Source organism: Giraffa tippelskirchi, chromosome 9 (genome assembly GCF_054371585.1).
Source record: "Giraffa tippelskirchi isolate mGirTip1 chromosome 9, T2T-mGirTip1v1.2.pri, whole genome shotgun sequence".
NCBI lineage: Eukaryota > Metazoa > Chordata > Mammalia > Artiodactyla > Giraffidae > Giraffa > Giraffa tippelskirchi.
The window spans coordinates 90,889,086-90,907,557 of record NC_137283.1 but is presented as its reverse complement, the minus strand read 5'-3'; the positions used below and the strand labels follow the sequence as shown (position 1 = coordinate 90,907,557).

General features: G+C 41.9%; 1 protein-coding gene across 2 annotated transcripts in view; it reads left to right on the top strand.

The window, feature by feature from the left end:
• The window catches only part of UBE3D (ubiquitin protein ligase E3D), a 148,096-nt gene that overhangs the window by 73,921 nt on the left and 55,703 nt on the right, over positions 1–18,472 (top strand). For both annotated transcript variants that reach the window (XM_081530458.1, XM_081530457.1), the window contains exon 9: positions 7,421–7,559. In XM_081530458.1, coding sequence (XP_081386584.1) covers positions 7,421–7,559 — 139 coding nt within the window. The remainder of the gene's footprint in view (positions 1–7,420; positions 7,560–18,472) is intronic.

The following is an 18,472-nucleotide window of genomic DNA, read 5'->3' as shown; positions in this document are numbered from 1 at the left end:
CGTGTTGTATGATTTTGTGGTTATGAAACGAGGTCATTGTACTTGGGGAATTAGGTGGTCTGAGAAACATTCAAAATTCTGTGCAAAGTTCTCTTTGTATAAGTGAACACTGTTGTAGGGAGAGTCCCTTGTTTTAATCATATTATGTAGACCTGTGACCTTTAAATGGTTTAGAAATCACTACTTGAAAGCCTTTTAAAAAATAAGTTTGCTTTCTTTGTTCTCCTTTTATAAATATATGATAGTTCTTTCTGTCACAACAGTTTAAGCCTTCTGCCTGTTAACTTTTAAAGATTTTTTTTTGTTCATTAACAATACCACTTTAAAAAAATTAATCCCTTATGGCTTATGAGTTTGGTGTAATTTCTTAGATTTTTCTGGAAAGATTCTTTTTTCTGATAATTCTTTTCATTATCAAACACATAATGAGTTTGATAGTTGGTTTAAGATAAACTGAATTTTCTTCCTCTTTCCTTCTTGCTCTCTTTTCTTCCTAAATTAAAAAAAAAAATGAAAACATTAACTCAAGTTTTGGAGAAAAGTTACTTGTAGTTCTAACTTTGCAAAACAACTATTTTCATTTTTCATGTAGTACTTTCTCTTTATCCACGGATGTAATGTTTCATGTGATTAAAGGAATACTTTATACAATTAAAATTATAAAGAAAATATGTAAATCTTAACATTAAAAAAATAAGTCCTGGGCCAATAAAGTGTATAATGCAGAGTGGAGGTGGGAGGGGAACGACAGGATGAATATTAGGAATTTGAGCCATATTAGTTCCAGCTGGATTTTCTGATTTAAAAAATAAGACTGTTCAAATTATTAGAAAATGACATGTTCTAAGATAACTAAAATTTATCCTGTCAATGCCTTTGGATTTCTCAGTTTTGTGTGTGTGTGTAGATTTTTTTAAAAAAATATCTAGTATGCTTTTGACTTGTTTAAGATATAATAAAAGAAGAATGAGATTCAGACGGAGAGAAACATGCTTGAGTTTCTTTTCCATCACTTACTGACTGTGTGATCAGGACAACATTCTTCACCTTTCTGAGCTTCAGTAGGGATAAAAATTGTTAAATCACAGAATAACTTAAAATTAGACTAAAAAGGTAAATTTTGAATTTACATACCACACAAATATTTGTAGTTGCATAGAAACACGAATAACTGTGAGATTGGTACAAAAGTATTTGAGGTTTCTGACTGTGAATTTTAAATCATTGTAACTACGCTCAAACACATCTTTATTAATCAAAATAGGAACCATTACAGTCAACACATTTTTGCCAATGAGAAATAAGTTTATTTTTGTAGCATAAAAATTCGTGCTTCAGGATTCAACAAACTCTAGGAAAGTGTTTTTTTTGCCTCCTGCTGGTTGTGGAAGCATTTTCTCTGCAAAAAGTTGTTGAGATGCATGAAGGAAGTGGTATTCAGTTGGCAAGAGGTCAGGTGAATATGGCAGATGAGGCAAAACTTCATAGCCCAATCCTTTTAACCTTTGAAGTGTTGGTTGTGCGACCTGAGGTCAGGTATTTTCATCCAGAAAAATTGGGCCCCTTTCTTGATCAATGACAGCTGCAGACATTGCAGTTTTCGGTGCATCTCATTGATATGTTGACATACTTTTTAGAAATAATGGTTTTGGCAGGATTTGGAAAGCTGTAGTGGATCAGACGGGCGACAGACCACCAGTGGCCGTGACCTTTTATCAGTGCAAGTTTGGCTTTGGAAAGTGGTTTGGAGCTTCTTCTCGGTCCAATCACTGAGCTGGTCATGGCTGGTTGTTGTATAAGATCCACTTTTCGTTGCATCTCACAATCTGATTGAGAAATGGTTCATTATTATTGCATAGGATAAGAGAAGACAATACTTAAAAACAGATTTTTTTTGTTTGTTTTTTGTTTTTGATTTGCAGTCAGCTCATGAGGCACCCACTTATCAAGCTTTTTCACCTGTCCAATTTGTTTCAAATGCTTAACGACCACAGAATGATCAACATTGAGTTTTTCGGCAACTTCTCGTGTGTTTGTAAGAGGATCAGCTTCAGTGATAGCTCTCAATTGGTCATTGTCAGCTTCCAGTGACCGGCCAGTATACTTCTTGTCTTCAAAGCTCTCATCTCCTTTGCAAAACTTCTTGAACCACTGCTGCACTGTATGTTCGTTAGCAGTTCATGGGCTACATGTATTGTTGATGCTGTGAGTTGTCTCTGCTGCTTTATGACTCATTTTGAACTGGATTTAAAAAAAAATCACTCGTGTCTGCTTTTTGTCTACCACCATTTCTATAGTCTAAAATAAATATAAACAATGGCAAATAATGCCATTAGCAAAAAAACATAAAGCAAGAAATGTTCATTAAAATGATATATAACATAGCCACATTCATTTAAAAATGTGTTCCAATATCAAACAGCAAAGTTCAGCAATACAAAACCACAATGACTTTTTGTTGTTATTCAGTCGCTCAGTCATGTCCAAGTCTTCACAACACCATGGACTGCAACACGCCAGGCTTCCCTGTCCTTCAGCATCTCCCAGAGCTTACTCAAACTTGTGTCCATTGAGTCAGTGATGCCACCTAACCATCTCATCCTGTATCATCCCCTTCTCTTCCTGCCTTCAATTTTTCCCAGCATCAGCCTCTTTTTTCTAATTAGTCAGCTCTTCCCATCAGGTGGCCAAAGTATTGGAGCTTCAGCTTCAGCATCAGTCCTTCCAATGAATATTCAGGATTGATTTCCTTTAGAATTGACTTGTTTGATCTCCTTGTAGTCCGAGGGACTCTCAAAAGTCTTCTCCAATACCACAGTTCAAAAGCCTTCCACAGTTCAGTCCTTTGGTGCTCAGCCTTCTTTATGGTCCAACTCTGACATCCATACATTATTGTTGTTATTTAGTGGCTCAGTCATGTCCAACTCTTTGCAGCCTCATGGACTGTAGCCCACCAGGCTCCCCTGTCCATGAGACTCTACAGGTGAGAGCACTGGAGTGGGTTACCATTACATCCATACATGACTGCTGGAAAAACCTTAGCTTTGACTAGATGGACCTTTGTCAGCAAAGTAATATCTCTGCTTTTTAATATGCTGTGTATGTTTGTCATAGCTTTTCTTCCAAGGAGCAAGCATCTTTTAATTTCATGGCTGCAATCACCATCTACAGTGATTTTGGAGCCCCCCAAAATAAAGTCTCTCACTGTTTTGATTGTTTCCCCATCTATTTGCCATGAAGTGATGGGACTGGATGCCATGATCTTCGTTTCTTGAATGTTGAGTTTTAAGCCAGCTTTTTCATGCTCCTCTTTCACTTTCTTCAAGAGGCTCTTTAGTTACTCTTTGCTTTCTGCCATAAGGGTGATGTCATCTGCATATCTGAGGCTATTGATATTTATTCCATCAGTCTTGATTCCAGCTTGTGCTTCATCCGGTCCAGCATTTCGCATGTTGTACTCTGCATATAATTTAAATAAGCAGGGTGACAGTATACAGCCTTGACGTACTCCTTTCCCAATTTGGAATTTGTCTGTTGTTCCATGTCCGGTTCTAACTGTTGCTTCTTGTCCTGCATACAGATTTCTCAGGAGGAAGGTAATGTAATCTGGTATTCCCTTCTCTTGAAGAAGTTTCCACAGTTTGATATGATCCACACAATGAAAGGCTTTTAGCATAGTCAATGAAACAGAAGCAGATGTTTTTCTGGAATTCTTTTGCTTTTTCTGTGTTCCAACAGATGTTGGCAATTTGACCTTTGGTTCTATGTTTTGCATCAACCTAACAACATGTATAACTTACTGTCTTTTTCCACTATGATTATCATTTGTGTAATTGAATGTGTCCTTTTATGTAAATTTTGATGACTGGATACATTGGATAGATTATGTGTAAACTCTAAGGTCTCATGAGGAAACTTGGCTTGTCCGAGGTCACTTGCTGGTGGGTGACAAGGTAGTACTAATGTATTTTATTTTCCATTTGAGTGTCCTCTTTGATAGATCACATCATAGCTGTTTATCAATATGTTGACACCTTAGAACAGCATTAATACATTTCTTTTTTCTGTACCACAGATCACATCAACATCATAACATAACTTGTTTCTGATTATAAAAAATAACACTTGGAAAATAAGAAAGAAGAAAATGTAAAACACAGGTTATTATATTCCTCTCATGGAAATAACCACTTACATTTATTGTGTTACCTCTTAATTTCTTTTTTCTCAACGTAGAACTCTTTTCACTTACCATCGCATACGGCTATTTTCCCTGTGCCCATCTTACCACTTTTCTTACTCACATTTTAGAATATATGTATAATAAAGTGGCAGCTTAAGAACGATAAACTAACTTCCTACAGAAAAATGAAGATGCTTTCAACTGTATCTTCTACAACTAAAGAGTTCAGATACTAAAGAAACAGGCATTGGTCCTACTTGTGGTTTTCTTAGAGAGGATACAATGCTTATGGTGTCCTCAGTGATCAGTGTGACACAGTGGGGAGAGAGCAGGCTTTGAAATCAGGCCTGCCTGAGTGAATCCTGGTCCCATCAGCCACTAGCTGTGTGATGTTGGACCATCACTTAAACTCTCTGGCCTTTGGTTCCTCAACTTTAATGGGTCTGCCTTTCAGGGCTGCTGTAGGTTAGAGACAACAACCAACAAGAGGGTGTCTGGCCCTCTGAATGGGTAGGCACAGGTGAGACGGCACTCAAAAGCAATCTAAGGCTTAAAACCTGTCCAAATTAAGCATAAATATAGAGAGCACGTTCTCACCATAAGCTAACTCTGTGCTAAAACAATTAATTTGTGTTATTCACCATTTCCCTTTACTCCTGCAAATATAATTACTGGCAAAAGAGGAGTGGAAAATGATGAAAAGTGAAAGTGGCGTGAAGATGATCTCTGATTGGCAGGAACCTTAACTCTGAGCTACAGCAGCCCCGGTCCAAGTGGCAGTGTTCCCTTCATCTTGGGACACCCTTACAGGATGAGCTGGCTTAAGTTTTGCAGATTAGTCCCCAAGGGACATTCCCGCTCCAAGGCAGTTACTTGTTGAGGCAAGCGATCCAGTTTAGAGAAAGCAAAGACCCTTTCAAGGAACTTAAAAAAATTTCAGGATAAAAATAGCTTTAGTAATGACCTATTGTGGGTGATGGGGCAGGGGGTATAGATTCTGAAAACTTAAGTTGTTTATTGAATATACAATAAAAGTGAAAAATTGCTATTGCTTTTAGCCAGCAAAAAGTCAATACTTGGGTGTGTCTGAGGAAAAACAACACTAATCTTTATTTCCACACTAGCTGCAGAATTAGAGGAATCCACAGGCCGTGGTTTCCATGTCTGATTTAGGCTGAATCCAAGATGTAGACACATCTCAGATAAGAATGCAAGGAGGGTGGTGGTGAAGTGTTGTAATAGGTACAAGTATGGAGTGAAGCAAGTAGTTAATTCTCATAAGGGAAAAAGGAGGATGTCCCCAAGGAAGTGATACCTAAGTGGATCTTGCAGGATGAACAGAATTTCACCAGGAAGGATAACAACCTTCCAGGCTGAGAAGACTGTATGAGCAAGACACAGGGTGTGTAGTATAAAGCAGTTCAGGGAATGAAAAGGAACAGTGTAGTTTGTGGGGCCTGAGGAGGGTGGAGGCGAGGATGAGCTGCAAGCCAGTGCACTAGTATGACAATGAACTTTTACCAGAGACAGCAAGATTTTTATTTCCAGTGAAATATTGGGAATGTTATATGATTAGTAGAAGCGGAAAGAATAACATAGCCATTAAATATAAAATAGTAATTTTTAAAACACAGAAAAGACACTCAGCTTGCTGAAACTAAGCCATTTTTTAGGAAAGTGGACAGTGACCTATTCCGGTCCTGCTAGTAGACAGATGCTTCAGAGAAGAGTTAATTCCCCACCACACATCAATGATGCATCAGCCTAATAACCTGTGGACCACACAGCTAAACCATCTGCTGTGACTTGTCACATAAAGCGTTAAACCCTGTATGCCCTCAGCCACGAATGCTCTTTCAACTTCCAGAATTCACCATTGATTTCCTTAAAGGTACCTTTACAGAGAGAGGTTTAGAGAAAGGCAAATATATATATATATATATATATGTATATATAAATAGAAATATATTTATTTAATATATACATACGTTTCTCTTTAAAAATTAGGATAGTGATAAGAGACACTTCGGTTAAGGGCTCAGGCAGGAAATACTCGAGTAAGTAGAAGAGTTGATAAGAGTAAGACTGAACACTGTTGTTACTGTGCTGTTTTCTCCTAACGCATTCCTGATCTTCCCTTTGCTTAAGCACTAGATGGGGATCCCGGATTCAAGGACCATAGAGGACACCTTCTGATTCTGAAGTTAGGCAACCAGGATCCAGAACCAGCCATAGCATTTTCTAAACATCTGCCTCATTTCAGACAAGCCTCTTTGCTTTCCTAGCCCTCAGTTCCCTCATGTCCCTGTGAGAGGATTTTCGAGTAGGTTCCACAGGGAGTGGCAGAGCTGCTCCATGGGCCTCTGTGGAAGATGAAGGGAGGCCTCCTGCTGACCTTTCCCCTTCCAGCAGAGCAGCTTTCCTCTTGTTTGCATTATGAACAGGGCTTTTACAAGCTTTTTAAAGAAAAGGATTCTGTCACTTTTTCGGAGAAGGCAATGGCAGCCCACTCCAGTACTCTTGCCTGGAAACTCCCATGGATGGAGGAGCCTGGTAGGCTGCAGTCCATGGGGTCGCTAAGACTCGGACACGACTGAGCGACTTCACTTTCACTTTTCCCTTTCATGCACTGGAGAAGGAAATGGCAACCCACTCCAGTGTTCTTGCCTGGAGAATCCCAGGGACGGCAGAGCCTGGTGGGCTGCCATCTATGGGGTCGCACAGAGTCGGACACGACTGAAGCGACTTAGCTGCTGCTGTCACTTTTTAAGTATTTGAAAAAAGCAGAAGTAGATATTTCATAAGGCATATCCAGGTCAGAAACAATTTCTACATCTGGAGGATGGGATAACAATTGTTCCATGTCATAGCATCTGGGGGTTGAACAAGATACTGCATGTGAAACAAGACATAGAACAAAGGAAGCATTCAGTGTGTTAGCTATTAGCACCCCCCGCATAGATCCTTCACAAATAAGACTGCATTTCATATGACTCTTCAACTTTGAGTATGAAATGTTGACCTAAAAAAAAATTGCCTTATTCATTTGTTTTGTATCAGAAGCACTATAAGAATGCCTTGTACATGTTCTCTGAATTTTTAGTATAACTGTTTTATTTCTGTTTCTTCTACATTGCTCTTTCTCTCCCACAGCAGAAAGTTTTCTCCTTACATCAGATTTTTGAAATACTTTTGGCCGAATGGAATGATGAAGTTGCACATATCTGTGTGTTTCAGGCTCTCCAGCTTGTGGGAAAATGACATCAGCGTACACCCCCTCACCCTGCCCTCTACAACCTGCCTGGAGCTGCTGTTGATACTGTCGAGGAGTAATGCCGCGCTGCCTCCATCCCTCCGCTGTATGAATTCTTTCCAGGTAAGGAATGGCTCCTTGAGTGTGTCATTTCTCAGTTTGACTTGTCATTGTGTTTTAAAGATCCTGACTTTCATAGGAGCAGCCCATGGAAAGCCACATTTTCACATGATGATAAGCACAATGCAAGTATTGCCTTGTCTGTCTCATTCTAAGTAAATGGACAAATGGAGCCTCAAAAATGATGAGGTGATTGTCGGGTAGTGGCCAAACCCATGTCTCCCTAACCCCAGGATTGGTTCTGTTCATCTCCATCTTTCCTGCCTCCAAGAGAAAAGGCAAGAACGTTCAGCAAAGACATTTGTGAATGCTACTTCCCTTTTCCCAGCTTTGCCCTAGAACAAGGATTTTCAGCCATCATTAATGTCGTCGGCTTTTAGCTTGCAGTCACATTGCCGAATGGAGGATTAACAGTGATCGTGTTCTACCCACTCTCGTTTCCTCTGTCCCAGTCCCTCCCTCCTCTGGGTATTTATCTGTGCTCCTGGTATTGGAGCATCATATGTAGACTGACCAGTAGGAAGACCCCCTTCCCTGGTAGGCAGCTAATTGTCACCAAGGTGGCATATGAGAATTCAGATGTTGACTAGTCACTTCAGGTGTGACCCTGTAGCTACCAAATGTTATCGAGCTTATCTCTAACTGTCAGCAACGGAAAAATATTCCTGAGCCCTCTAAGGCTGGTGAGCAGGCCACATGCATTGCTGAGAAATGAGTGAGCCTGGGTGGTTGTTTCTACTTGTGAAGAGTTGCTGATGGCCTAAGATAACTCCCGAATCGGAGGATATTGCTTGGTGTGTCTCTGTTAAAACAAGATGTGGATTTTCCTGTGAATTACAGCTCAGGAATTTTGTTAAAAATAATAACAATAACTGTTCCATAATAATTTGCATCTGTATTCTCCTGGAATTCTGTTACATTGATTGTCTTTGTGATTGTCTTCCTGATAACACATTTTGGACTTTGGCTGTGGCATACCTGTTTGTATTTCTCATTACTCAACTGTTAATTCCAAGTTCTTGGATTCAAGGACCATAGAGAACAGACTCCAATTTTGTAGGAGAGGAAACTGAGATACAGAGAGATGCAGTCAGTTGGCCAGGGAACAGCCAGCATGTTAGAGACAGAGCTGGACTTGCCAGCCTTGTGCTATGATAACTGAGTGGTCTCATCTACCTTGGAATGTCCACTACACCCCTTGAAGTGTTAGTCGCTCGGTCGTGTTCAACTCTTTATGACCCCATGGACTGTAGCCCGCCAGGCTCCTCTGTCCATGGGAATCTCCAGGCAATAATACTGGAGTGGGTAGCCATTCCCTTCTCCAGGATCCTGACATAGCAATCAAACCCGGGTTTCCTGCATTGCAGGCAGATTCTTTACCAACTGAGCCATCAGGGAAGACCTAATTATGTACTAATTTATGTATAATTTATGTACACCCCTTTTATGTACTAATGTACTAATTTATAATTAATTAGTGCTAATTTATAATTATGTACTAATTTATAATTATTTATTTGTATACTTCCCTGCGGGGCTTCCCAGGTGGTGCTAGTGGTAAAGAATCCATCTGTCAGTGCAGGAGACATAAGAGACGTGGGTCCTATCCCTGGGTTGGGAAGATCCCCTGGAGAAGAAAATGGCAACCCGCTCCAATATTCTTGCATAGAGAATCCCACGGACAGAGGAACCTGGTGGGCCACAGTCCATGGGGTCACAGAATCGGACATGACTGAAGCGACTTAGCACACATCACACATACTGCCCTGAACCAGAACTGATTTGAAATTCTGTGTATCAACCATATTTCTGCTAAGTTTTGCTCCTTGCATTGAACAGTGAATAACACAGAAGTTTGCCCACAAACTTTTATGGGAGATGCAAGGAACTTAATAGTGGTTATCTTTGGGGAACGAGGCTGGAAGACAATTACGTTTTATTTCACTCCCTCCTACACTGTTGGTTGCTTTTATATGACAGGTGAGTGGGGAGCAAAAGAGATGACTCGGACTTGAAGGATTTTACAGCCTGTTGGGGAGATAGAACAGTCATCCATGGGTGATATAAATTGAGAATTGTTTTATTACAAAGTAGCCTCCATACAAGTCTTAAAGAGATTAAAGGTAAAAAACTAATCTAAGCAAGGCATGGGGGATTCGAGAGGAGGCCCAGTTGTATATCTTCTACAGGAGATGGAGGAAACCCAGCTCCCTCCAAGGATCTCACCTCGAGCACACATACACACACAGGCACAAAAGCCTGGCCCACCCTGGGTACCATCAGCGTTCGCTCCTGGCACCTCTCATCACAGGAGCTCTCACTGTCAGGATGTTAATTACTGACTATCCCCCTTGTTAGTGACTGATTTCAGTCCATTTGCGAATATGATTGTCAGGAGTACACACACTTTCCCAGTTTCAGTGGTACAGAGAAGCTGGGCACAGGTTCACGAACAGTGTCTGCTAAAGCGATGTTGTCCCTGCTGCTACCCCTGGAAAGGTGCACCAGGAACACTGTAGGAATCGGCTTCACCATGCAGGTCTTCACTCCAAGATACAGGATCAGTGAACAGGGTAGGATGTCTATCAGGATTAGAAAGGGATGCTCTGCTTTTTCATCTTCGAAACACCCACCTCATCATTTATTACAATGGCAAGGAACGGGATTGCTAATGTTGCCTGCATTGGGAATTTATCTTTTCAATTGGAAACTCACTTTAGTACACTTTTTTTTTAAAGACCTTTATTGACAAGAGCTATAAAGTAGTAGAATGACACTTGTTAATGATACCATCGTTACATTTTCAGTTCTCTAACTTTCCAGGCCGAGTAAGTTACTGTGAGCAATCCTGCTTTTTCTGTAAAAATGTTATTCATTCAGACTGCCTGCTGCCTGAGCTCTTATCACTAGCAAATCCCAGAAGGAATGACTTATTAATTAGAGCTAATAATGTATCTAAAATTCTAACTTCTTAAGTTCTTAAATTACAGTGTAATTCCCAGCCTAACAAGGATATCATTGGGTAGTTTTGCTATAATCTTCACTTCAGCCCTGGTCCAGTATCTTAATATCCCTGGTATGATGATGAGCAAACAGAATGTAGGATTTGGTTGAGAATCACTGATGTATTGCTAAGCACATACTATAGTTGTATTGTTTGGGAACCCGTGCCCCAAGAAGAAGGATGGATTTACCATGTCACTCCCTGCTTACAGTTGATTCCTATCATGATGAGAACAAAATTCAGGCTCCTTAATCCAGACCTCCACGGGTCGGCAACATCTGTCCCGGGGCTCATCTGCTCACTCCCTCTCACTTGCTCTGTTCCAGCCACACTGGCCTTCTCTCCTGCTCCCTTTCCTGATCTGGTCCTGGCTTCTGGGTCTGTGCACTGGCTGTCCTCAGTGCTTGCAGGAGAACGCTCTGGACCAGAACTTTGCAAGGCTGTGTCCTCTTGTGTTTTAGGTCTCACTTAATCAATCAGTCTCTCCCATCAGGAAGCTTCCATAAGCCTCTTTTCTTTCTCCATCAGAGGGCAGACAGAATGAAAACCACAATCACAGAAAACTGTCCAAACTGATCACATGGACCACAGCCTTGTCTAACTCAGTGAAACTATGAGCCATGCCGTGTAGGGCCACCCAAGACAGACACATCATGGTGGAGAGTTCTGACAAAATGTGGTCCACTGGAGAAGAGAATGGAAAACCACTTCAGTATTCTTGCCTTGAGAACCCCATGAACAGTATGAAAAGGCAAGATAGGACACTGAAAGATGAACTCCCCAGATCGGTAGGTACCCAATATGCTAGAGATCAGTAGAGAAATAACTCCAGACAGAATGAAGAGATGGAGCCAAAGCAAAAACAGCCACCATTGGTGGATGTGACTGGTGATGAAAGTAAAGTCCGATGCTGAAAAGAGCAGTATTTCTTAGGAACCTGGAATGTTAGGACCATGAATCAAGGTAAATTGGAAGTGGTCAAACAGGAGATGGCAAGCATGAACATCGACATTTTAGGAATCAGTGAACTAAAATGGATTGGAATGGGTGAATTTAACTCAGATGACCATTATATTTACTACTGTGGGCAAGAATCCCTTACAAGAAATGGAGTAGACATCATAGTCAACAAAAGAGTCCAAAATGCAGTGATTGGATGCAATCTCAAAAATGACAGAATGATCTCTTTTTGTTTCCAAGGCAAACCATTCAGTATCACAGTAATCCAAGTCTATGCCCCAACCAGTAATGCTGAAGAAGCTGAAGTTGAAGGGTTCTATGAAGACCTACATCACCTTCTAGAACTAACATCCAAGAAAGATGTCCTTTACATTATAGCGGACTGGAATGCAAAAGTAGGAAGTCAAGAGCTACCTGGAGTAACAGGCAACTTTGGCCTTGGAGTACAAAACAAAGCAGGGCAAAGGTTAACAGAGTTTTGCCAAGAGAATGCACAAGTCATAGCAAACACCCTCTTCTAACAACACAAGAGAAGACTCTACATATGGACATCACCAGATGGTCAATACTGAAATCATATTGATTACATTCTTTGCAGCTAGAGATAGAGAAGCTCTATATAGTCAGCAAAAACAAGACCAGGAGCGGACTCAGATCATGTGTGGCTCAGATCATGAAATCCTTATTGCCAAATTCAGACTTAAGTTGAAGAAAGTAAGAAAAACCACCAGATCATTTAGGTATGACCTAAATCAAATCCCTTACAATTATAGTGGAAGTGACAAATAGATTGAAGGGATTAGATCCAATAGAGTGCCTGAAGAACTATGGACAGAGGTTTGTGACATTGTATAGGAGGCAGTGATCAAGACCATGCCCAAGAAAAAGAAATGGACAAGGCAAAATGGTTGCCTGACGAGGCCTTACAAATAGCTGAGAAAAGAAGGGAAGCTAAAGGCAAAGGAGAAAAGGAAAGATATACCCATTTGAATGCAGAGTTCCAAAAAAAGCAAGGAGAGACAAGAAAGCCTTCCTCAGAGATCAGTGCAAAGAAATAGAGGAAAACAATAGAATGGGAAAGACTAGAGATCTCTTCAAGAAAATTAGAGATACCAAGGGAACATTTCATGCAAAGATGAGTACAATAAAGGACAAAAATGGTATGGACTTAACAGAAGCAGAAGATGTTAAGAAGAGGTGGCAAGAATACACAGAAGAACTATACAAAGTAGATCTTCATGACCCAGATAACCATGATGGTGTGATCACTCACCTAGAGCCACACATCCTGGTATGTGAAGTCAAGTGAGTCTTAGGAAACATCACTACGAACAAAGCTGGTGCAGGTGATGGAATTCCAGTTGAGCTGTTTCAAATCCTATAAGATGATGCTGTGAAAGTGCTGCACTCAATCTACCAGCAAATTTGGAAAACTCAACAGTGACCACAGGACTGGAAAAGGTCAGTTTTCATTCCAATCCCAAAGAAAGGCAATGCCAAAGAATGCTCAAACTACTGCAGAAATGCACTCATCTCCCATGCTAGCACAGAGAAGGCAATGGCAACACACTCCAGTACTCTTGTAAGGAAAATCTCATGGATGGAGGATCCTGGTAGGCTGCAGTCCATGGGGTCGCGAAGAATCGAACACAACTGAGCGACTGAACTGAACTGAACTCATCTGTCCCCTCCCACAAGAGACCCAACCTAACTCCCCCCCTCCCCACTGCCCACTGAATTCCCCTCTCCTCATCACTTTTATTCTATAACCTCACCTTGTTTTATTTTCTTCATGGCCCTTTTCACTATTTAGCATGCTTTTTCAGTTTGCTTGTCTTTTTTCCTCTACTAAATATGTGTCAAATGGTAACAGGGAGAATGTTTCGGCTCAGCGTTGCATCAACAGAACTTAGAAGTTTGCTTGCATATAGGAAGCATTCAGTAAATATTGGTTGGCTTGCTAGAGATGAGTGGATGGATTCACAAGTAAAATTCAAAGCGGTGTAGCCATTTGACATTCTAGAAAATTCCAAAAGACTCAGCTAGGAGAAAGCAGAGGCATGGACAGGGCACCCTTGGGGCAGAAGCATCAGCTTTTCCCCTGCCGGGACAGGGTGGACTCCAGAGGTGAGGTCCAAATTTGAGATAGGTCAACAAGATTGAGCACAGATGGATATCTGAGATTACAGCCTGGAGCTCTGTACAAATGAGAAAGATGTGAAGAAATGTTCGGCCCTTGGGAGGAGCATGCAATATCCGAGATAAGCAGAATCGATGACCAGTGGAAAGGTCCAGGCGCCTTCTGGGCCCTGGAGACCACAAGAGGGGAAAAATCGGAGCAATACTTTGGTGCAGAAACCGAGTCTGAGGGGGCTGAAGTGACCGTGGAGCAGGTAGGTGGCAGCTGCTGCCACTGGAACTGCCGTCAGTTTGATTCCCTGCTGAGCTTTCGGAGCTCTAGGGGGAGGTGACAGAATGCGGTTTCCATGTTCATCTTGCAGAGCAGCAACTGGTTCCTTAACCTGAAGTCTTGCCATGGTGACTTAAAATCTGCACAAGGTCTCTGGAAGATAGAGCCCTAGAGTACCCAGGTTGGATCCAGGACTGGGTAGGGGCCATTGGGTTTAATGGTTCTGTGCATCTTTTTTAGAATCGTGGACTGTTGTAGCTGGAAGGATCAAGTAGTCCAGTGACCTTATTTTTATAAATAAAAAACGGGAAGGGGAAGTCGACATTGGAGACTGAAACTCGGATTCCTCTGCTAGACTTTTTGTGATTTTACCTATTCTGTTTCCCTATCCCATGGGACACAAGTTGCGTAGGATATAAGTAAGTGTCATGGAGGGAGGAGCCTGGTAGGCTGCAGTCCATGGGGTCGCTACAAGTCAGACACGACTGAGTGATTTCACTTTCACGCATTGGAGAAGAAAATGGCAACCTACTCCAGTGTTCTTGCCTGGAGAATCCCAGGGACGGAGGAGCCTGGTGGGCTGCTGTCTATGGGGTCACACAGAGTCGGACACGACTGAAGCGACTTAGCAGTAGCATAGAAAACAGTTAATCATCAGATAATAAGCATCCAAATTATAATAGCTAGTATTTATTCAGTACTTTCTGTATTCTAGACCCTGTTCTCAGCGATCTGTACTTTTTAGCTCATTTCATTTTCATGAAAAACACCATGAGGAAGATATATTATTATTCCCATTTCACAGGTATGGAAACTGAGCCAGAGAAATTAACTTGCCCATGCTCATACAGCTGGGGAGTGGAGGAACATATGGTTCAGAGCCTGGCTGTAGACACCCATACCTCCCATTCTTAACTGCCAGATAATGTTGCCTGTTAAAAGAAGTTTGGTTAAATAAAGTTAGACTTTTTTTTTTAACTTCAAGATTTTTCAGGGCCTTTTCATGTGTGTGAGGGACAGTATGACTCTTCTAGCTGAAGAATGTAGTAAATATTTTTAAAATGTGATAGCAGGAAGACTGTCCAGAACATTTTATAAGATTAATGCTCTCAAAACACAAATGGGGAAACAATGTCCTGCCCGATCTTGAAAGATTTGGATGACCGTGACCCACATGGCTCTCACATGCGCTTCATAGCCTTGTTTATCTCCGAAAGAAGTAGTGCTGTAGATTTAGCAGTGGATTGTCATAAGGCGAGTGTCTCTCCCTTTAGTGACTAGGTGGCTCTCCTCCTGGTCAGGGCCGCCTTGCTCAGAAAGTACAACAGAAATAAGATGTTCCTTCAGTGCCTGATGGGGCACGCTGGACCGGTCCAGAGCCCCAGCAGGCCCCTTACTGAGCATTGCTTTCTGGGTCTGTACCTGCTGCCCACTCTATGCAGCATTGCTGGGTATTGACAGTAATGTGGCAAAGACTTCCAGTAATAGAGGGAGCCATCTGGCTGAAGCTTCCCAAGTAATTCAGTGGTAAAAGAACCTGAGATACGGGTCCAGTCCTTGGGTTGGGAAGATCCCTTGGAGGAGGAAATGGCAACCCACCCCAGTATTCTTGCCTGAAAAGTCCCATGGACAGAGGAGCCTAGCGGGTTACAGTCCATGGGGTCACAAAGAGTCAGACAGGACTGAGCGACTGAGCACACACATCTGGCTAAACTGTCTCTCTCTTAACCGATGGCTTGACTCGCACTGAGAATTCCCAAGGGAAGTCTCCCTTGAAAGCTTATACTCAGCTGAGATGGAAGGAATGTTCCATGGCCTTGAGTGCCAAGTTGAAGAAACCCCTTCTCTTCATTCTCGCACCTGACCTCTCACTCCAGCTCCACCCACTGCTCCAGGCCATCTGGTCTGTGTGAATGAGGTTTTCAAGGGTTTAGCTCTCCAGAATTGAGACTTCTTTTTCTTCCTCAGATAAATTGCTGTATTCTACAATAATTTCAAGTATTTTCACAGACATTATCCTTTTTAAAATCCTCACAACAACTCCCATTTCAAGGAGGCAGAAGGTAAGCAGTATAGGCAAGATCATGACAGCATGTCAGTGCAGGACTGTGGTTCACACCTAGGTCTTCTGGTTCTGAAGCTATTACGTATTCCATCCCATGGCAGTTACATCAGAGAAAGTAGCAAATGGTCCCCTTTAATGGTCTTGGGTCTTGTACATCTTATTTTTACCGTATGGCAGCAGCAGTATCTTTTATTAATATCATCCTTTAGAGAACCACAGCCTTCAGCTATGGGAGTATTCTAAGCTATATGGATCCTGGCAAATATGTTGAACTTCATCAAAACTATAGGTTTATGTATATACCATGTGGTTGCATGAGGCGATGAAATTATGTAGAAGAGAAGAAACAAAAGAGCTTTTAATAGAGTGTGTCTGTTACCACCTGATAGGCTTGGTCACGGGTGTTTCCTCAGCTCTTGATGGGTTTGAAATCATACACTTTTCAGTGGGGGAAGGTGAAGCTAATGAAGCACCTTAACCAGGGGTCTCATATACTATTCCAGAGCAGGAAATTCTCAGTTCATTATATTACTTGTATGTAGTTTGGTTTTAACTTTAAGAAACCCAATGATACTTAAATGTCACCATTTCCATGATATAGAAACCATATATAGTTGACCCTTGAAAAATGTGGGATTGATCCACACAATTTCTCTTATACACAGTATATTTCAATGGTAAATACCACAGCACTGTGCAATCTGCTGCTGCTGCTGCTGCTACGTCGCTTCAGTCATGTCCGACTCTGTGCGACCCCATAAATGGCAGCCCACCAGGCTCCCCCGTCCCTGAGATTCTCCAGGCAAGAATACTGGAGTGGGTTGCCGTTTCCTTCTCCAATGCATGAAAGTGAAAAGTGAAAGTGAAGTCACTCAGTCGTGTCCGACTCTTAGCGACCCCATGGACTGTAGCCTACCAGGCTCCTCTCTCCATGGGATTTTCCAGGTAAGAGTACTGGAGTGGGGTGCCACTGCCTTCTCCAACTATGCAATGTGAGGTTGGTTAAATGCGCTGATGGAGAGGAACTATGGATACAGAGGGCTAGCTGTAAGTTATACACAAATTAACCACCACATTGTTCAAGGGTCAACTTTATTCAACTTCTCAACTGTTCAGAAATTAATAATTTTACATTACCACCCAGCTACTTTTTCAGTACCTGTTTTAATATCTGTATCAGAACAAAGGACGGAAACAAAATAACACATAAAAATTTGGTTTAGTATGGAAGTTTGAAGTTGTGGTTTAAACGTAGGAACTTTTTTTTAGATACACGCAGTCCCCAAGGCAGAGAAGGCAACGGCACTCCACTCCAGTACTCTTGCCTGGAAAATCCCATGGACAGAGGAGCCTGGTAGGCTACAGTCCCTGGGGTCGGGAAGAGTCGGACATGACTGAGTGACTTCACTTTCAATTTTCACTTTCATGCATTGGAGAAGGAAGTGGCAACCCACTCCAGTGTTCTTGCCTGGAGAATCCCAGGGACAGAGGAGCCTGTTGGGCTGCCGTCTATGGGGTCACACAGAGTCGGACACGACTGACGCAACTTAGCAGCAGCAGCAGTAGTCTCCAAGGACTCCAACAAATGGGTAGGCAGAGGCCCGAGAACTTTACAGATGAGTCACAACAAAGGGGCTACTGAGAAGAGAAAGAGAAGTTTCTGACTCTATACCACTTTCTTCTTGTCTGCTTTAGACACTGCACAACATAAATGGCCTTGTCTGCCATATGCCATATTCACATCTAGGTAAATTATAGCTATTAATATCTTTTAAGGTAATGTTTTATTAAATGATTATAAAAAGATAATCATCTTGATGATTAAAAAAGAAATTGGAAAATGCCAAAAAATGTAAAGGGAATTAAAATCACTGAGAATCACCAGTACTGACAAGGTAATTCTTGTTAATGTCTCTCTCTCTATATATATCTTTATATACACAGAGAAAATATATTTTAGCATAAAGTCGGCCTCACTGGAGATGCTGGGACTCTGTTACTGGCAGTATTCTGCTTTTTCCTCTGTGTCATCACTGGCATGAAGACAGCCTTCCTGGAGACTGTCAAGGACTCTGGGGGCTTTATAAACAAGGGTCCTGTCATTAGGTAGGAATGGAGGGGAGGGAAGCTGGGAGCCACTCCAGATATCCAAAGGTTGCTGCAGATGGAGTCAGGAGGCAGGCAGACCCTCATCAAGACGGGAGCCACTTGCTGGATGAAAGTTCCTCTGGGGATCCACGTGCATCTCCCAGAGATTCGAGAGGGTGCAGCTTGGCACCCTCAGGTCCCAAAGTGTGACAACCGTCTCTCTCTCCTGCTGACACTTTTCTCCTCAGTGGGCAGAGATAATCCCGAGTTGAGTGCCACTCGTTATATTTAGGGAATCCAGGCTCAAAGGTAGTGATTACTGCTCTGGCTATTTTCAATCTGTCTTCTTAAAACAGTCTTCTGAGAAGTGCCTCAGCAATTTGGATGCA